The sequence below is a fragment of the Nomascus leucogenys genome, chromosome 14 (assembly GCF_006542625.1).
Source record: "Nomascus leucogenys isolate Asia chromosome 14, Asia_NLE_v1, whole genome shotgun sequence".
NCBI classification, from domain to species: Eukaryota; Metazoa; Chordata; class Mammalia; order Primates; family Hylobatidae; genus Nomascus; species Nomascus leucogenys.
In genome coordinates, this window is record NC_044394.1 from 73,553,873 (window position 1) to 73,575,160 (window position 21,288).

Genomic DNA, 21,288 nt, shown 5'->3' on the forward strand with positions numbered 1-21,288 from the left:
CCCTGTCTCTACTAAAAATACAAAAATTAGCCAAGTGTGGTGGCGTGTGCCTGTAATCCCGACTACTCGGAGGTTGAGGCAGAAGAATTGCTTGAACCCAGGAGGTGGAGCCGAGATCGTGCCACTGCACTCCAGCCTGGGCGACAGAATGAGACTCTGTCTCAAAAAAAAAAAAAAAAAAAGTAAACTCTCTGATTCCATGGCCCGTTGTCCCTTATTTATCCTCAGGTATCCAAGTGTTGCCATTGTTTATCCACAGAAAATGAAGCTAATGAAGTGTGTCCTCAGACCTGTTCCTTCAAGGGTTTACTTTGTCATTTCAAACATGCAGATTCAACCTTGGTCTCCATAGAATGCCAGATGATACCACTAACAGACAAAAAGTAAACTGTAGGAGTAAATTGAAATCAGTGACATCAGAACAATGATGCGTCAGCGCTTTAATACCACAGAGAAGCTTCTAACACATTTGAGAGTCAAGTTTTAAAATAATGAGTATGACTTTTTATGTGTTTTAATGTGTATACACAAACTCAAAGACATTTGGGCTATCTCATTTAACATCTTTCGTAGTGACCCAGAATGAAAGAGCAGTTGGTGAGGCAATATATAGCCAGTCAGGTTTTATTGTTCTTACTAGTAACAGAATCAGAAGTGCACAGAAATAACTATTTTTTAAAAGAAATGTTTAGAAATAAAATTGGATATGAGATATCATGCATTCAAGAGAAGTAGGTAAAATAATTTCACTTGTGCACACGTTTCCAAACATCTCAAAGACCACTGGGGATGCCTTCTAGGTTAAGAGCAATACTGCCTCCTCCCTAAAAGAAGTGTTTGCAGGGTCCGAATCTGCTACATCTAGGAGATGTCAGTACAGTTGCTTTTTCCTTCTTCCATACTTCTGTCATCTGAAAAATATCTCAAGTAGAAGATGACCCGTGATGCCAGCCCATGTCCGGGACTCCGTCAGCCTCGATGTAACTTTCCTGGTCCTCGTTTCTCTCTTTGCCCTCACCCTTATAAGAAACACAGAAAGTGACTATGTATATTTTCTTCCCAAGCTCACACAGTGACTCCCAACCAGGGGTAGATAATGTGTCAAAATGCCCTCGGCTGGATCCTGATGGGATGAGGATGTACAGGGATCAAACCACAGGCTTCCCCAGCAAGCGTCTGTTACTGACAGGAGTGTGTCCATCTCTCTGCTGGGCTAGGATAGAAAAATAGTTGCCAACCACCGATTAAAGCCTGTGAATGTACTTGAATTTTGAGCGTCTCCTAGGCAGGAATGAAGTAACTTACCCTTTATTTTCTAAACTGCCTGGCACACAGGAGGTGCTCAGTAAACACTGGTTGAAAGAACAAACACTGTGCCTGGTACAACCCAGCTAAAGGAGACCTATGGGATGCACATCTTTTAAAGTGAGCCCCCAGAAAGCCAAGGGAGGAAGAGGAACCTTTATGCAGGGTTTTGGGGGTGCAGAACCCAACGAGGAACCCAGGCATCCACTCCTGTCTCAGCTCAGAGGCGGGTCAGGCCTCACAAAGAGTCAAAGGGATCTGAAGCTAGAGCCACTAGTCATTGATGTTAACAAAGCCTGTCTGGGGAGGAAGCCTCAATGTGGAAGAGGGCACGTCCTGCAACTTCCCCTGGAGAGAATAATGTGTATGGATTGGCCAGCAGCAGTCCATAGGGGTGCAGGGCCCAACAGTGCACAAAGCACTGCTGAGCAGAACCTGTCGCCCTTTTGGATCCAACTGCCGCTTTTTTTTTTGAAACAGCCTTGCCCTGTTGCCCAGGCTGGAGTGCAGTGGTGCAATCTCAGCTCACCGCAACCTCCGCCTCCTGGGTTCAAGTGATTCTCCTGCCTCAGCCTCCCGGGTAGCTGGGACTAGAGGCTCCTGCCACCATGCCCAGCTGATTTTTGTATTTTTAGTAGAGACGGGTTTTCACCACGTTGGCTAGGCTGGTCTCAACCTCCTGCCCTCAGGTGATCCACTTGCCTCAGCCTCCCAAAGTGCTGGGATTATAGGAGTGAAACACTACACCTGGCCCCAATATCCCATTTTAAAAACAAATATTTAACTTCTATTTTTCCATCCTGAATTGAAATTAATCGATACAATTATCATCTCGACTGGGCATGGTGGCTCACGCCTGTAATCCCAGCACTTTGGGAGGCCGAGACGGGTGGATCACGAGGTCAGGAGATCGAGACCATACTGGCTAACACGGTGAAACCTCGTCTCTACTAAAAATACAAAAAAATAGCTGGGCGTGGTGGCAGGCGCCTGTAGTCCCAGCTACTCGGGAAGCTGAGGCAGGAGAATGGCGTGAACCTGGGAGGCGGAGCTTGCAGTGAGCCGAGATTGCACCGCTGCACTCCAGCCTGGGGGACAGAGCGAGACTTCGTCTCAAAAAACAAAACAAACAAACAAACAAAAAGCAATTATCATCTCTATAATTTAAAATATCAAGATAATACTCTATAACAAAGGAGAAATAAGAAAAGCATTTTACAATAAAATAATATGCATTTTTACATAAATAATGAGGAATGACTATGATTGCAGACAAAAACAAGCCCACAAGCCCGCCCACCAATTGCCTCATGCGCCCTGAGGTTGATACAACCCCACTGGGAACCACTACTCTAGCCCATGGGACCCCAAGCCACAAAGTTCGTCGGCCACAGCCACTCACCTTCTGGCTGCAGGAGAGGAGGCAGGAGGCATGGTCCAGATTGGCCTGTTCTTGCTCCACAACTGACTCATGTGGCATCTGTAGGGATAAATATAGGTGGAGGTGGAGCACTCCATGCCGGGTACGGCCTTCCAGGATTCCTCAGCTATGCACAGGCTCCCCTGCCCACAGCTGCCAACTTCCTGCCCAGCGATGTTGCTGCAGAGGAAGGAGCCTCGGAAGGTCAGCAGGGACAGGAAGGTCCTGACAGCTGGACTTCACTTCCTCAAAAATCCCAGGCCAAGGCCAGGCACGGTGGCCCACGCCTGTAATCCCAGCACTTTGGGAGGCTGAGGCAGGTGGATCGCTTGAGCCCAGGGCTTCAAGACCAGCCTGGGCAACATGGTGAAACCCTGTCTCTATAAAAACGTAAAAATTAGCCAGGCATGGTGGTGCACACCTGTAATCCCAGCTACTTGGGAGGCTGAGGCACAAGAATTGCTTGAACCCGGGAGGTGGCGGTTGCATTGAGCAGAGATTGCACCACTGCACTCCAGCCTGGGCAGCAGAGCTAGACTTGGCCTAAATAAATAAATAAATAAATAATCCCAAGCCAGGAAGATTGGCAACGTCAAATTTCTTTAAGTGTTTCGCCTTGTCACTTTTGGGGAGTGGGGGCCAGTGTGTTCTTCACCTGTCTGGTCTCTACTTTAACAATAATATCTACCAGCACAGACGGCTATGCCTGGACCCCCAGCTTCGCCCACAGGAGCTCTCTGGTCCAGCCCATCTAAGAGTCCAGAGATGAGATGAGGCCGCCCGGTGAAAGCCAGTTCCCCCAAGTGTGTGGCAGCACAGTGCAGGGGACAGAGTGTGACCCCTGGAGCTTGACAGGCTCACATCCAAGCTGTGTGGTCCACTAGCTGTGTGACAGCAAGTCACTTAGATTCTCTGGGCTTCCTCATCAATAATAAAATGAGGAAGATAAAACCTACTTTGCTGAGTTATATTGAGCATTAAGCCTAATCGATGAAAAGCACCCAGCCCAGTGCAGGAAACACAGCAGACACTCAATAAATGGTTTTTCCCCTCTCAAACGTCTGGAAGGCAGCCAAGGGCAGCAGGGAAGGCAGGCGACAGGGAGCCTCAAAGGTCTAGCTTCAAGTCCAGATCCTAAACTGCAAGCTCTACATCTTATCAAATGGAAATGATGATGCCAACTTGGGAGGACTGACACGTGCAGGTTCCAAGGAAGCCCTGAGCTGGCCGGTCCCATGACTGCTGCTAACCCTTGCCCAGTGCCATTGTAGCTGCCTCTGCCACCCTGTTCTTAACCCAGAAGCATCCTCCAGTCTCCCAGAGGAAAACCAGCCAGAGTGTTTACTGTATCATCTGCTGCCTCCTCCACCCCCTCGGAAGCCACTGTATGTTTACTGAGGGTAGGAGGACTGTGCCTTCCTCCTTGCAACTGGTATCCTTTCTACCAAGGAAATGATGAGATAGTGTGATCTCAATCTAAAGCAGGAGTTAAGGTTGGGCATGAGGAAGAACATCCCTGCTGAGGCATCTTATCTGTATAAACCTAACTCTTCCCATGCATCTGTTAAGATACGGACAGTTATCTGCAAGACTGTGACACCACTGAGTCTGAAGGTGTGAGATTGGGGCTGGTGACCTTGCAAGCTCCTAGCAAGGCTGGGGACCAGTGGGTCCTTCTAGGATAAATGTTCACAAACAGCCATGGAGATTCCGCGGGGACCCACCAACTCCGGGGCCGCCGGAAACAGTGAGCTGAGCGGGTAGTACAGGAAGTTGAGGCAGGTGGCAGTGTAGAGGTCGTCGTAGCGCGTCAGCTGGCTGGAGAAGAGTGTCTGGCGGAAACCGCAGCGGAACAGGCTGCCCATGGTGCTGTAGCACAGGTCCAGCTCCTGGGTGACCCTCTGGCCAGAGGGGCAACACACTGAATTGAAATCCCAGCGCACTTAGGCCTGACCTGGCCTACTCCCTTTCTAGGCAACCCTGGCCTCTCTGGGCCTCTCACCGGGGGACATTGAAACCTGTGCCGCTCTGTAGGGAAGGAGCAGCATGTTGTAGACCCACAGGCTGCACACTTGGCTTTTGAAGGTGGGGCAGCACCCCACTTTGCCACAGGCCCCGCTGCAGCTTTCCATCGCAGTTACCTGCCTGGCCCTGAAGATGGACCACCCAGGACTAAACCCACAGCTTCATTTACCATCTGAGTCCAACAGAGGACTTGGCAAGGTGACACCCCCAGCTCCGCTCCTACTATCCTGGCAGGCCCCACCCCGCCACCAGGCCCTGTTTCCTTGTCTGCTTTTAGAGCCTAAAGAATGGTTCCAACATTTACTCCTAGGATGACCTCTCTCTGAGCCTCAGCTTCCTTGTCTGTAAAATAAAGGTGACAATCCCTGCTCCATCCACCTCTTAAGGCTGTGGGGAAGATCAAACGGCTGTGCTTCGTAAAAGGCTCTGCAAAGACCCTTTGTGATCGGCCCCAGCTGGGCTTGGGATGACCAAGTGACCTGACTTCCTCCACCTGGCCGACCCATGGGCACCTCCAGCTTTTTGGTGGCTGGTCAGTAATGCCACAAGGAAACACTGACTTTTCTTCCCTTTTCCCAGGACCCTGGGCTCACTGGCCCTAAATCACATTTCCTGTCAGAACTGGCTAGTCAGTCAATAAGGGCCCAGCCAGCACGCAGGCACTTCCGGGGCAGGGTGATTGGAGAGAACTGCGGGACTGGAGGCAAAGCCTGCAAATCAGGCTCAACTCAGCCCTTCAAGAGGGCACCGCTGCCCTTTGGAATGTCAGCCAGCAGAGGGCGCTGGCTGACAAGGCAGGTGGAGCCCAGGCGAGGTTGAGGACAATCGGGTAACTGGGCCCTTGGCACCAAGCCGACAGGCAAGCAGTGGGGAAGTGAACCCGGCTCCGCCCCCGCTGGGCCTGTCCTTTCCTCCTTCGCCACGCAGCTCTCACCTGGATCTCTCTCTTGGTGAAGTTGATGACTTGCAGCTCACAACTGCTCCCATCCATGTGCCTGGTACAAAAATAGCCAGGTGACCCAGGGGAGGCACAGAGCCTCCGAGTGCCAGGAGAGTCTCCTTAGACCCCAGCAGGGGTCGGGTGGGGGGACACTGTGCGGGCATCCAGTGGGGGTGCCGGGCTGGGTGTGTGCACGCGTGCGAGGGCAGGTCCCTGAGTGCTGGATGGGTTCAGAGGAAAGGCCTAGAGGTCACAGAGTGTGAGCAGTCCCAAGGGGGTGAGAGGGGTCCCCACATTGTTTGCTAGGGAAGCCCAGGCTGAAACAGATCTTGATGTTCTAACAACCTTGGCCGGGACCTGGCCGCCAGGCAGGGATGTGAGCCACTGCCCCTCCATACCTCTCCCTGCCCCATCCCATCCCCAGAAAGGCCAGGGTCTCACTGGTATAGGTCTGCCAGGTGCGTGTCCAGCCTCTTCAGCTCCTCCAACCGCTCTGAAAAGCCACCAGGGGTCAGTGGGGGTGAGTGACAGCCTGTGTCACCCACTGGCCTTGCCTGCCTGTGTCTGCCCTGGCCCAGCGGAGGACTTGCACTCCCCGAGCTGTGTGCATAACACTCCTAGCCCCTTATATCAGGTGAGACTCTGCCCAGACTGAAGCAGGGACAGCATAAGCCCCGTAGGCCCCATGGGACAGGTGAGGGAGTCAGGTGACCTTCCTGAGGTCACACGGCAATGACTCAAACCTAAAGCCTCAGCTCTCAGGACAAAGCCCAAATTGTGTGGGCTCACACAACTCCCTGCCCTGGAGGATGACTTCAAGTCATTCCTGGATGGAAGGTGTGTACCTTCCACTCACCGAACATCCTTGGGGTGGGTGTGGAGGGTGGGGTCAGGTGCAGGAGGAAGGCGCCACCTGCAGAAACACCACGGGATTCTTGGGTCAGAAGTGGATTTCACTCTCAGCTTTCCCCCTACTGGCTGTGTGACTTCAGGCAGGCTGCTTAGCCCCTCTGGGTCTCTGTTTCCTTGTCTGTTTCCTCCCTCAGAAACAACAGAGTGGCCAGGATTCCTGGTCACAACTACTAACCCCCCACGGGAAAAACGAGAAGGCAGTGCTGGGGCCTCTGCACAGGAGGCCAGTGCCCCTCTGACTGTTCCCGGCCCCAACAGCTCACCCTTCTCCTGGGCCCAGATGTCCAGCTCCCAGGAAAGCTCAGGAACCACCAGGCAAGTCCGCCAGCCCTGCTGCTTCTTGGACTTGAGAATGTCCCCAAAAATGTGGTCCCCAATGTACAGGATGTCCTTCCCCTGAACCCCAAGCAGCTCGCACACCATGTCCGATAAGCCTGCCCCACCAAGGGGAGGACAGACACTCGTTTGCCCTTCCTGCCTTGGGGTAGGTGACTCGGGGCAGGTGAGGGGCCTGGGCTCCTAGTCGAGAGAGGGAGGGTGCCCAAGGAGTGACGGGGCATGGTGGGAGCTGGTACCTCCAGAGTAGACAGCACGGTGCTGGTGGGGCCCTGTGTAGGTGCCCATGCGGAGCTTTCCTGAGTCCTGGAGGGGCAGAGGGGTGCCCTGGAGCCAGGAGAACCACATATTTGGTCTCTAGCTAGGGAGGGTCACAGGGAGCTGGGAGTGGCAGAGGTAACTATGGGGGTGTGGGAGGAAGGAGGCAGCAGAGGGCGCTGAAGGAGGCCTCAGGTTCCCTGCCTCCAGGGACAGACAGGCCAGCAGAGCTGGCAGCCATAAAGGCAGATCAAGTCTAAGGGGCAGGCAGGCTGCCCTCCCCAACCGTGGTCCATGGGTGCAGGTGGACTGACCTCTGCACATGCCATTACCGTGTTGACCTGCCTCAGGACCACCCTCTCTGCAAAGAAGCGGGGCTTCTGTGTGTCCACCACGATCAGGTGAAGTAGGACCTCCAGGGCCTGGCCGAGGCTTTAGCCTATTGGGGGTGCACACGGGCCACACACGCACAGCCTGGTAAATCTGACCTTGCCACAGCCGGTCACCCACCACAACCTGCCTCTCCCCACCAACCTCCCAGCTGGATGAGACCTCTTCAGTCCCTGGGAACCAGGTCTCGCTGCCCAGCTTCCCCAGCCAAGCTGGGCACTAGGAAGTGCTCAAAAGGAACTTGTGGAGGTGGGTGTCGAACGTCATGTGCAGCCTCAGGCCAGCCTCCAGAGCTCCTCACAGCACAGAGACCCAGGGACAGGTGGCACCAGCACGGCTACCAAGTTAGGGCCCTGCTGCCTGCCCAGTGACACCTGGTCACTCCCAGTGCCCAGGACCTGTCACTCCCAGCACCCCTCCCTTTGACCTGCCATGCCCTCGTCTCACCCACTTTCTGCCGCCCCTCCCCACATACCTGACTGCCTCCTATCACCCCCAAAGGCTCCTCCCAGGGCCTGGCTGAGGTCACCTGCCTCCTACCCACTGGGGAGCTTCCACTCATGAGAAATGACCACTCACACACTCGGGTCTTCCTCAAAGGGAGGCTGGACATGGGAGAGGCCCTCAGCATGGTGGTGCAGCCTGGCACCCTGGCCCTTTGCACAGCCCATCCCAGCTGTGCACGCAACACTCCAACACTCACCTCACTGATGCTGAACAGGTAGGTCATGATGGCCTGGCAAGGACAAGGCAGGGTCAGGGCACTAAGCTTGGGCCACCGCCTGCCTCTGCCCTCACCCACCATCCCCCCGGCACACTGGTGGCCACAGGAGCAAGATGGTGAGAAAGTTGCTCATTCCCCTGAGGCCTTGAAAGGCCAAGAAATGGAGCTCAGGAGACCAGTCCAGTGGTGGGGTAGGAGGGTCTTGGCTCCCCGCCCCGCCCCTCCCTGTTGCTTGCAGTGCCTCTGTGTCCCCTGGGGCCAGGAAGGAGGCCGAGGGTCCACCCCTCCATACACATACTCACCTTGGTGTAGTTGTAGCTGCTGTTGGTGGCCAGAAACACTTTCCCAACCTCCTTCATCTTCCCCAGCAGGATGGGGAGGCGTGGCTGGGGCAGAGATAGAGGGACTTGCAGGGGTGGGACTCCCAGAGCTGCCCTGGGATCCTCTCCTCAGGTTTCAGCCTTCTGGGAGCCCACCCCAGCCCAGGCAGGTAGGCACCAGGCCCCATAGAAAGACCCCCAGCCATCCGGGGTGCAGAGCTCAGCCTAAACCTTGAAGAAAGCCAGGGAAGGGTTGCGGGGGCAGCCCTGCTGCTTCGGGGGTGATGACCATGGCCCTGGGTCTGTGGCCACTCACATCCTTCTCCACATATTTCTCCAAGTCCTCCAGGGTCTTCTCCTTGAGACAGCCCTGCAGGAGGGAGCAAAGCGCCGTGTGTGTGTGTGTGTGTGTGTGTGTGTGTGTGTGTGTGTGTGTATCCACCCACATGTCTGTGTCCAAGATGAGGAAAGTGGGCAGCTCTGGGACGCCCAGACCAGACCTCAGTCCTCAGTGGGAAGAGGATGGAAAGTCTATGGGGACTGGAGGCCTGAAGGCTGCCCAGGAGAACCAAGAGCAGACAGGTCAGGGATCCGGGGGTTCTGGGCCACTCACTCACTGACTGGTGGACATTATTCATGACATCAGTCACATCCTGGAAGAGGCTTCGGAAGGACATGAAGAGGTTCCCATGCTGATAGCCAGTGTCACAACTGGGGCAGGCAAAGAGGGGACGGGGAGGCCAATAAGGGGGCCTGACACGACCTCCAACCCTGAGTCCCACACCAGAGCAACCCCACCAGCCACACTGGGGCCTTCACTGGGCTTATGTCCCAGCCATCCTGGGAGGGGCATCACCCAGAGCTAAGGGTCATCCCTTGCGGGCAGCACCAGTGGCAGGGTTGGGGGCTGCCCTGCAGTAGAGGCCTTCCCACTGAGCCTCCTGGAGCCCTTCCAGCCCCTTGGGGAACTCTTGGGGGGCCCCACTTTGAGGTTTGGTCCCTAAGAAGCAGCAGTGTCCTACTGCCAGTCCCAGGGCTGGGCAGGGCACAAGACGCACTTAGTGTAACGGGAGCAGCCGGAGAAGAAGTCCACCAGGCAGGCATAGAGGTAGGTTTCTGCGGGCAGACAGGATGGTCAGTTGTCAGCCCAGGGAGCCAGGCAGTTCACCAGGCCAGAGCTGGGACCCTCAGCTCTGGAACTCAGGACCACCTCCCATGCCCCCAACCCTCCACCCACCAGGCAGGTTGAAGGGTTGAAGAGTGTGCTGAGTATGTAGAAGCGCTGCAGGTCGTCCCTCTGAATGAACTTGCTGGGGTAGAAGCTCCAGATCTCTGCCCTGAGGAGGGGGTAGGCTGGGTGCAGCCAATGACCCCTCCCCAGTGCCTCCTGGAGGCCTGTCCAGGCTCTGGCCATCCCTTCCAACCGCCACGCATCCCTTCTGTGCTGAGCCTCCACCGTGGGCCTGCGTCCTTCCTCCCTCCCTCCCTCTGTCCTCCCCCACGGTGAGCACTCCTCCCCTCCTGGCCTGCCACCCTCCCGGCACCTTTGTCCCTTACTCCAAGAGGAAGGTGAAGCCATGGGCACCCAGCAGCCCTTTCCCGTGGGCATCCGCCTTCAGCAGGTTCCCATAGAGCTCATCGAACACCAGCCCCCTGCAGACGGAGGTCGGGGGGCACTGTGGGTGGGGGTACCAAGGCTGGGTGGCCTCCCACCTGTCCTGAGCCACACACCTGGTGGGGAAGGTGGGGTCGTAGGTGTAGCGCAGAATCTCATGCGGGTACCCGATGCACACCAGGCGCTCCAGCAGCAGCTCGAAGGTCAGGGCCTCATAAGCTGGGGACTTGTAGGCTGCAGAGGCCAGGACAGAGTCAGGGGTTTGGTGCCCGGCTGCCCACCCCTGCTCCCTCCAGCTCCCAGTACGCTGTGTTCCAGCCATCTCTACCAGCCAGAGTGTAGTCCATGTCGAAGCCAAAGCAATGAATCTTCCCCAGCGCCAGGCTGCGGTTGACAAAAATCCTGGGAAGAGAGAGGAGGATGTTGGCATCAGCCCGCCAGCCCCCCAGAATCCAAGGCCCAAGGACAGAGGGGGTGGAAACCCAGCAGAGGAGGGCAGAGCACCCCCTGCAGCTGCAGAAAGGATAGGGGAAGCGGGTAGGGCCAAGCCAGGGCCCTGCCTGGACCCATGTGTGTCTGAAGGCAAGTGTGAGTGCGTGTGTAATCGTGTGTGAGCATGTGTGCAAGCGTGCATCTGAGTGTGTGCAGGCAATCAGCAGCTTGCTGTCCCACCATGCAGGCATGTTATAGGCATCCAACCCTGTAAGAAAGTATGTGCAGTTGTTGGTGTAAGGGTTGTCACCTTCTGAAATGGGACTCCAGTGTCCAAATTCAGAGATGATGAGATGATGTGTTTGTCACAATTGGATAGCCCATGTCACTGTGTCCGTGGTGAAGGGGAGAGATCTTCGTGGAGGGAAGGAAGTGAAGAGGATCTCCTGCCGGAGCGTGTGTGGTCAGTTCCCTGATGGGTTGCTGCAGCTATGGAAGTGCGTCCCTTGTGAGTGCAAGTGTTCGTCTTCATTTTGGGAGTCCCCATAGCTGTGTATTTAAAGGATCCCCTGTGTGCTGCTGTGGCATGTGGGGTGTTTATGGGCTGAGACTCCTGGCCCCCACCCCAGGTGCCCATCTCACAGCTTGTCCTGCTTCGGGCCTTGAGGGGAGACCAGTCCCTCGGGCTCTCCCCAGTCTACACTGGCCATTGTCACCCAGAGTGAGGAGGAGGCAAGGGTCCCTTCCTCAGCCTCCTGCACACTATCAGTGGGGCCTAGCCACTCTCCTCTCCCTCAGAAGCTTCAGGCACCACTGACCCAGCTGGCCCCACCCTGTGCTCCCATCTCCCCTGAGCCCCTTTGAGGGAGGAGTCAGCCAGGACAGGCTCTGGTATCTCATCCTTTTCTCTAGAGCCAAAGCAGCAAGGATCTAGGAAGAGCAATTCATGTCCACTGCACCTTACTCATTCCTAGGGCTTATGCATCCATGGACCTCAGCGGCCTGGAGAGTAGCGGAGAACCCAGAATGAGGCAAAAAACGGGATACAAAGGCAGGAGGCTCTGTACTGTACTCATGATAAAAGAAATAACTCAGTACTCTTGCTTTATGCACAATTCTGACACATTTGGTTATCAAATTTCCCAGCTCAAGGCCGTTTAGAGAAGACATTGCTAGAAGCATGCCAAGGGTTATAAGAATTGGGAAGATAACTGGGATCTCAGAATGGGGGAGTGGCGGAAAGTACAAAAGGAAGTGTCAAAAAGCAGAGCCACTGGGGTCATTTAGTGTAGAGTTCTAAATGCTCCCTGAGGGCCCATACCACTGGCTCCACAATGAAGCATGTGACTTCCATTTGGAGCCGTGACCTGGATCATCCAGAAAGACTTAACTGAAGTGCCAGGCCCTCTTTTTTTTTTTTTTTTTTTTGAGACGGAGTCTGGCTGTCGCCCAGGCTGGAGTGCAGTGGCACAATCTCGACTCACTGCAGGCTCCGCCCCCCAGGGTTCACGCCATTCTCCTGCCTCAGCCTCCTGAGTAGCGGGGACTACAGGCGCCCGCCACCTCGCCCGGCTAATTTTTTGTATTTTTAATAGAGACGGGGTTTCACTGTGTTAGCCAGGATGGTCTCGATCTCCTGACCTCGTGATCTGCCTGCCTTGGCCTCCCAAAGTGCTGGGATTACAGGCGTGAGCCACCGCGCCCGGCCCAGGCCCTCTTTTAAAAGAAAAGACAAGGCTGGGCACAGTGGCTCACGCCTGTAATCCCAGCACTTTGGGAGGCCAAGGCGGGTGGATACGCGGTCAGGAGATCAAGACCAGCCTGGCCAAGATGGTGAAACCCTGTCTCTACTAAAAATACGAAAAAAAAAAAAATTACCCTCTCGGGAGCCTGAGACATGAGAAAAAAAAATTAGCCTCTTGGCAGCTTCTCGGGAGGCTGAGGCAGGAGAATTGCTTGAACACGGGTTGGAGGTTGCAATGAGCCAAGATCGCTGCACTCCAGGCTGGGCAACAGAGTGAGATTCCGTCAAAAAAAAAAGGGAAAGAAGGAAGAAAGGGAAGGCAAGGCAAAAGGCAAGGCAAAAGGCCAGGCCAGGCGAGGCGAGGCGAGGCGGGGTGGGGCAGGGCAGGGCGAAAGGGAAGGGAGGGGAAGGGAAGGGGAAGGGGGAGGGGGGGGGGGGGGGGGGGGGGGGGGGGGGGGGGGGGGGGGGGGGGGGGGGAGGGGGAGGGGGAAGGGAGGGGGAGGGGGAGGGGGAAGGGAGGGGGAAGAAAAGGGCCTGGCACAGTGGCTCACACCTGTCATCCCAGCATTTTGGGATGCCAAGGCAGGCAGATCACTAGGTCAGGAGTTTGAGACCAGCCTGGCCAGCACGGTGAAACCCCATCTCTACTAACAATACAAAGATTAACCAGGCATGGTTGTGCATGCCTGTAATCCCAGCTACTCAGGAGGCTGAGGTGGGAGAACCACTTGAACCCAGGAAGCAGAGGTTGCAGTGATCCAAGATCGTGCCACTGCACTCCAGCCTGGGCTGTTCAGAGCAAGACTCTGTCTCAAAAAAAAAAAGGACAGACAAGTTTACAGTCGGTTTCAGCACTTTCTCTCTAAAATGGCTAAACTAAACTAAATGAAGGTGGCACTCTTAAAAGGATAAAAGTTATCTGGAACAACAACAGAAAAACATATCTATGGAAGAGCTCCTTCCTTGACAAAGCCAGATGAGCAAGCACAGTTGTGTGCTGCGGAACGATGTTCTGCTCAACAATGGACTGCATATGCCACTTAGTCCCTTAAGATGATAAGGAGCTGAACAACTCCTATGGCCTAGAGACCTCATCGCCATCATAATGCAAAACATCACTCACATGTTTGTGGTGATGCTGGCTAGGAGAAATAGGCTGTACCCTGCAGCCGAGGTGTGTAGTAGGCTGTACCATCTAGGTTTGTGTAAGTGCACTCTATGACATCACACAATGGTGAAATTGACAAATGACACGTTTTTCAGAACATATCCCTGTGGTCAAGGCCCGCATGACTGTATTAAGATGGTGAGGCAAGGATATGCAGGCTGCAGGATATGTGTTTCCTCATCGGATGGAGGGATGGAGGATGGATGGAGAGATGGGTGGATGCATGAATGAGTGAATGGACAGACAGTTGGATGTGCAGATTCATGGATAGACGGGCTGATGGTTAGCAGGCTATATACAGCAGCCTTCACGGAGGGTGTCAGGGGAGATCTGAGCTTCAGAAATCAGGAGGCTGTCTGGAGTCGCTTCCACCCATTATTCCATGTGCTCTGCTCATCTCATGGGAGCCCTTTAAGCCCCTTTTCCATATTGCCTGGTTCCTCTCTAGGTCGGAAAAGAGAAGGAGGAGTAATACCTGGTTAGGAGAAGTCTCTAGAGGTTGCTCAGCCCTTCCACTGGGAGGCATCATGGCAGCTGTACAAAACCTGCCTTTCCTATAGCTGAACTTAGGCTCTATCTTGAAGTCTCTTTGCACCTGAGGGTGGTGAAGCCATCCAGCAACATTCAGGTACGATGAATCACTTCAGCGGTTTCTCGGGTCCCTTCTCCAGGTACCTCTTCTGGGGTTGACTCAACAATGTGGGACTTATCTCCAGCCACACTGGTAATTGGGAAGGGCTTCACTTCCTGGAGGGTCCTAGGTCCTCACATTGCTGTCTGTTGAGGTAGCCACATCCCTGTTGAGTCTTTGGCTGGCATGGTCTCTGCTACCATCTTAGGATATAGCTGCTTGTCCAGACCACAGAGTCCTTAAGCTAACTGCGTGTACAGTCAGGGAGGACTGCAGGCTGCCACAGGCCCCCCTTGGTCCTGATCCCTGAGCCAATGCTAAGGCACCCCTGTGAGGCTTGATGCACTGGGAGCCCCTTCAAGAAAAGACTTGCCACCATAACATAAGCAAATGGTTGCCAATTTTTACTGTGTGCCAAGCCTCCCAACAGCCCCACGAGACAGGCTAACTATTCACTGGATTCATGAATGATCAAACTGAGGCACAGAAGGGTTAAGCAACTCGCCCACACTTACCAGGCTGATAAATGGCAGAGTAGGACTGAGCCCAGGCAGCTGGGTGCCAGCATCTGAATTCTTAATCGGTAGGCAAAACCGCCTCTGCCCATGGCCCATCACAAAAGTCCCTTGAATTTTCAATGTCGTTAAAGACAAAGAAAGGCGGAGGAAATGTTCCAGATTACAGGAGGCTAAAGAGCCACGGTGAATGAATGCAATATTCAAGCCTACGCAGAATCCTGTACTGCAGGCACATATAGTGCCAAGGACACGATGGGGTCAACAAATAAGATTGCAGTGTGGGTGGTGGGTTAGATGAAAGTTCTGTCTCAATGTAAACCTATGAACTTGATGACTATACTGTGGTAATGTAAGAAAATATCCCTATTCCTGGGAAATACTCACTAAAGAATTTAGGATAAAGCTCATGATAAGTGTAAATTACCTTCAAGTGGTTCAGGAAAAATAATTGTGTGTATACACATACAGACAGACAGACGGACACATACATGCATGCATACACACATATACATACGTACATACACATACATACACATACATACATACCCATGTGTGTTCATATACAGCAGGGGACAAATAACAAAGCAAACAGAGTAAAATGTTAGCAACAGGTACATCTTGGTAAAGCCTGTAAGGATAGTCTCTGTAATATTTTTTACTTTTACAACTTTTCATAAACTTGAAATTACTTCCAAATTTCAAAATAAAAAGAAGGTCTATGTTGCAACCTACTCATCTGACAAAGGGCTAATATCCAGAATCTACAATGAACTCAAACAAATTTACAAGAAAAAAACAAACAACCCCATCAAAAAGTGGGTGAAGGATATGAACAGACACTTCTCAAAAGGAGACATTTATGCAGCCAAAAAACACATGAAGAAATGCTCATCATCACTGGCCATCAGAGAAATGCAAATCAAAACCACAATGAGATACCATCTCACACCAGTTAGAATGGCCATCATTAAAAAGTCAAGAAACAACAGGTGCTGGAGAGGATGTGGAGAAATAGGAACACTTTTACACTGTTGGTGGGACTGTAAACTAGTTCAACCATTGTGGAAGTCAGTGTGGCGATTCCTCAGGGATCTAGAACTAGAAACACCATTTGACCCAGCCATCCCATTACTGGGTATATACCCAAAGGATTATAAATCATGCTGCTATAAAGACACATGCACACGTATGTTTATTGTGGCACTATTCACAATAGCAAAGACTTGGAACCAACCCAAATGTCCAAAAATGATAGACTGGATTAAGAAAATCTGGCACATATATACCATGGAATACTATGCAGCCATAAAAAGTGATGAGTTCATGTCCTTTGTAGGGACATGGATGAAGCTGGAAACCATCATTCTCAGCAAACTATCCCAAGAACAAAAAACCAAACACTGCATGTCCTCACTCATAGGTGGGAATTGAACAATGAGAACACATGGACACAGGAAGGGGAACATCACACACCGGGGCCTGTTGTGGGTTGGGGGGAGGGGGGAGGGACAGCATTAGGAGACATACCTAATGCTAAATGACGAGTTAATGGATGCAGCACACCATCATGGCACATGTATACATATGTAACAAACCTGCACATTGTGCACATGTACCCTAAAACTTAAAGTATAATAATAAATAAAATAAAATAAAATTAAATTAAATTAAAAAACAGATGCAAAAAAAAAACCAGAAAAAATGCTGACTTGCCTTTTTAACATGTTGGGATTGTCCTTGATTGTGAGTTTGGTACTTGACCTTCATCTATGCAAATTATATGGCTTAAATTAGATCACTGTTTTTGTAGAGTTGATTTTTGTCTACTTCTGCTGAAATCTTTGATTTACTTCTGGACTTATAACAACTTCAGCCATCCTTGATGTCCTGGCTTAATTTGAGTTACAGTTAAAACACTAACACTTTGATGCTAGTTTAAGACTCAGTTTTCCTGTTATAGTGCTATTTAAAAAAAAATCTAACTTCCGGGCAATCTGCATGCTCCTGTGCAGCCAAATATCATTACTATTAACTCTGTAATCAGCTTATGAGTTTTGCTTTGTTCTGTCTACAGTCTAGCTGTTCTACCTTGGAGGAGTCTCTCAGAGTACCTAATGCCCTCCACACCAGAAATTAAAGGTTTATTTTTACTTTTCAAATAAATAGTGATTATGTATATAGTGGGTGATATTAAAGAATGTGCAACAAAATGTTTACTTCCAGTGATTGGATTATGGATGATTTTTATATGTTTGTCCTTCACATTTTATTTTCTAATCTTTTTGTATTAAGCACAAATTACTTTTGTAAAAATATATCACTTTTGGAGTAAAGTTAAAAAATATGTAGGCCGGGTGCGGTGGCTCACACTTGTAATCCCAGCACTTTGGGAGGCCGAGGCGGGCAGATCACGAGGTCGGGAGCTCGAGACCACGGTGAAACCCTGTCTCTACTAAAAATACAAAAAATTAGCCGGGCTTGGTGGCGGGCGCCTGTAGTCCCAGCTACTCGGAGAGGCTGAGGCAGGAGAATGGCGTGAACCCGGGAGCTGGAGCTTGCAGTGAGCTGAGATTGCGCCACTGCACTCCAGCCTGGGTGACAGAGCGAGACTCTGTCTCAAAAAAAAAAAAATGTGTAAAGCTATAAAAAAAAAAAAAAAAAGGTCTATGTTCCAAGACCCCTTTTCCAGCCTCTTTATTGCTATCCTGGAGTTCTTCCCCTCTTCCTCCCACCTTCTTCTGAGCCCCCAGCTTGGCAGCTCTCCTTTATCACAGGGAGGTGGAAACAGGACCAACCCGGCCAGCGTTCCTCTTGATTCTTCTACCTAGACTGTATCCATTTAAAAAGTGTTGCCAGGCACGGTGACTCACGTCTATAATCCCAGTAAGTCAGGAGGCCAAGGCAGGAGAATCACTAGAGGCCAGAATCTCAAGACCAGCCTGGGCAACATAATAAGACCCATCTCTTTAAAAATTTCAAAAAATTAGCCATGGTGGCACACATCTGCAGTCTCAGCTACTCAGGAGGCTGAGTGGGGAGGATCTCTTGTGTCTAGGAGGTGGAAGCTGCAGTGAGCCATGATCACACCACAGCGCTCCAGTCAGGGCAACAGAGCGAGACCCATTCTCTTAAAAAAAAAAAAGTGTCAAGGCCAAGCAGGCTCTGTTCACCAACACTGCCTGCACTCAAAGAGGTCACCAGAACCGGGGGGCATGGTGGGGCAGGGACCAAGTGCAGGGCGTGGCTGTCTCCCCTCACCTTCTGTAAGAGGCAAAATTCCAGATCCCCACAGCACATCCACCACAGCTTTAGCAGTGCGGAACCTGTGGCCTGGGGATGGGGCAACTTCCATTCTCCTGAGCGTGGAGAAACCATCTTGAGGTGACCAGAAACCCCCTTCCAGACAGGGCCTTCCTCGCACAGGTGCAGCTGGTACAGAGGATTTGAGTGGGGGACTTAACCAGTACACCAGGGAGTCTTTTTAACAGAGGAGAGTCTTGGATGAGGTATTAAAGAAAATGTAGGATTTTTATTAGTTAGTTTAGAAGAGAAAGGAATTTCACATAGCCAGCAAGGAGCTCAGTGCTGGGAGGCAGAAAGAAAATGAACCACAGGGGACAGCAAAGGATGGGACCTGCCCTGAGGGCAATGGCCATCGAGCCCTGCTGGGGTCCCCAGGTGTCTGCTCCCCTCTGATGTGGCCACACTGCTAAAAGGCATGTTCTAGGCTGGCTGGGGAGGGACTTGGACCAGTCTGTGACTGGTGGTGGTTTCCACTGGCTGGGAGGGTCAGAGAATGAGTCAGGGACATGGGGCACCATGGCCCAGATTCAATTCTACCTTACCTGGGGCAAATGCTGGCCCCTTTTTGGGGCTCAGGGTCATGGAAGGAGAGATTTGGGGTAAGAGATTAGGAAATTTCCAAAAACCTGTCTCTCCTTCCATCAAAACAATGGACATTGCTAGGAGTTTGTGGTGTGTCTGTAAGTCCATCTGTGAGTGGGGGGATATGTGTGAGCGTGGGTATATGTGCGCACGTGAGCAGATGCACGCATGTGCATGAGTGTGGCTGTCAGTGTGTGTGATTGCCTGCATGCATGTGTGAGCGTGGGTGGGTGGGTAACAGGGTGTGCCTATGTGACCTGGGTGGGCATGCTGGGACCAGGGCTGGGCAGAGGGCATGCCAGACACTGACCCCGAGCTTGGGCTGGAGCCCTTGGAGCCTGCAGTTTCAGGGACAGGAATGTCATTACACAGCCCAGAGAAGGCAGGGGAGACCAGGAGCCAAGAGTTCCCCCAAGTGCCACCAGTGCAAGGCTCTTGGGACTCCTCTTTAACCCCTGAGTGGGTGAAGCCTTACTTACTCCTAAATTGGAACACCAAGGGGGCCCTCATCTCAGCAGCTGTGTAGTCCTGACAGGTCGTGTCTCCCCAAGGAAGCATCTGAGGATTGCGGAGGTGGAGGGCTCCGGAGTCTCAGGAGACAGCTGTGTCCTCTCCTGGAGGAACATGTCAGGGAGGGTGCTAGAGGCCTCCCAGTCCAGTGGCAGAGGGCAGGGAGTTGCAGGAGAGCACCGAGGCAAGATCTGGGATGGAAGGAAGGGCATCCAAGGCCACGGCAAACCTGCTCAGCTCCCACTGAGGTTCAGCCGGGGGAGGCCGAGAGCCAAAGCTGGGGCACCTCTCCCACAGAGAGCCACGGGCCCCCTCCCTGCAACCTTCAGAGTCGGAAGGGACGAGTATCTACACAGCAGGATGTGGGCGAGATGTGGAGGGGCCAGGGCAGAGTTCAGAGGCAAAGGAAGCTGGTGGGAGTCTGAGATCTGTGTATTCCAGGCAGCTCCTATTCATAAACCATCCTAGTCAGACAACATGCATTGATTACGCATCTGCCTCCCACCACGCCCACGCTGGAAGCTGGGTTCAAAACTATGAGTAAGATGTGTCACTTGTCCTTTAGGGAGTTCACAGTACAGGAGGAGACAGACAACACATGTTACTAGGAAACAGTGAAAAGATGAGCCCATGTCCTTGAGCATCCAGGGGGATCAGGGAGTGCTTTCCGGAGAAGGAAGCCTTGAAGGATAAGCCGCCAGGCAAGGGCAGGTGGAGCCACACTCATGCAAGGGTGTCCACGAATGGTGCTGAGCGACAGCCTGGCCAGTGGGCAGGAATCACAAGCAGACAGGCCTGGCTGGAGAGGGGGGACACGTGACTGGGAATGCAGCAGAAGGGCATGAGGCTGGGGCACGCTGCAGTGGCTCTCCAGGGACTTTATCTTGTAGGCGACAGACCATATGTGGAAAGTGGCAACAAGGAGAGTGACCTGGTCCCCTGTGCAAGAAGGGTCGATCTCCCTGGCCCCATTACAGTCACGGGGCTTTGGGCGTAAAATATAGAAGCAGGACATCAACAGGAGAGTTGCATTTCACCAAAAGCCTGGCCTTTGTAGGGGTCCGGGGTGAAGGCAGTTCCAGGAGAAGGTGATGCCCACTCTCTTGAAAACTGAACAGGAGCCCCCTGGGCAGACCACAAGAAGAATTCTTAGCAGAGCAACAGTGGGTGTGAAAGGGAGAAGGGGTGCGACCTGCCCACAACCAGTCCCCGGGGACCCACGGGAGATGGGAGCAGGGAGCAAGGCCAGATTGGGAAGGCTCCTGTGTTCCACTAAAAAGCTTGACCTTGATCCTGTAGGTGGTGGGGAGCCAGGCAGCATCTTGTGCACGATGAGGATGTGCTCCACCGTGTTTCTAAAGCTGCCCCTGGTGTCAGCTCAAGGAGGCATTGGAAGCTCAGATAAAGCAGAGCTGCTGAGAAGTCACTGCAGTAGCCCAGGAAGGCACTACTGAGAGCCTGAATTGATGGGAAATAGAGAAGGGAGGACAGGCCAGAGACCCACTACACTATGTTAGTCAAGACTTGAGAACTGATGAGCCGTAGGGGATCTTGGTGAGGGAAGAGGCTTAGGTTCTAAGGAGCCAGAGGAATATGGGGTCACCAACCCAGGGATGCCAGAAGGAAGGGGGCTTGTCAGGAGGGAGAACAGCCCCATTCATGAGCTGGGGAGGCCTGGGCTGGGGCACACTTGGGAGTTGCAGGTCTATAATTCCTAATCTGAACCCATTAGGGCCAGATATATTCAGATTCAATCTTTTCTTTTCTTTTTTTGAGACGGGGTTTTGCTCTTGTTGCCCAGGCTGGAGTGCAATGGCGTGATCTCGGCTCACTGCAACCTCCACCTCCCTGGTTCAAGCGATTCCCCTGCCTCAGCCTCCCAAGCAGCTGGGATTACAGGTGCCCGCCACCATGCCTGGCTAATTTTTTTGTATTTTTAATAGAAATAGGGTTTCACCATGTTGGCTAGGCTGGTCTCAAACTCCTGACCTCAGGTCATCTGCCCGCCTTGGCCTCCCAAAGTGCTGGGATTACAGGCATGAACCACTGCACCCAGCCTCAATATTTTCCTTTTAAGAAAATTTTTTTTAGAGACAGGGGTCTCACTATGTTGCTCAGACTGGTCTGGAACTTCTGGGCTCAAGCAATACACTGG

The 21,288-nt window shown here is 52.6% G+C and overlaps 1 protein-coding gene across 1 annotated transcript; it reads right to left on the reverse strand.

Moving 5' to 3' along the window:
- Positions 1-923: 923 nt before the first annotated feature.
- On the reverse strand, positions 924-10,943 carry NT5DC4 (5'-nucleotidase domain containing 4). The gene is given in 18 exon segments (XM_030827104.1): positions 924-1,019; positions 2,708-2,785; positions 5,685-5,745; positions 6,132-6,183; positions 6,866-7,036; positions 7,178-7,244; positions 7,529-7,599; positions 7,602-7,635; positions 8,290-8,322; positions 8,613-8,696; positions 8,947-9,000; positions 9,248-9,341; positions 9,689-9,746; positions 9,864-9,967; positions 10,188-10,283; positions 10,362-10,479; positions 10,574-10,647; positions 10,918-10,943. Coding segments are annotated over 18 exon segments (1,356 nt in total). The 5' UTR covers positions 10,929-10,943.
- Between the last annotated feature and the right edge of the window lie 10,345 nt (positions 10,944-21,288).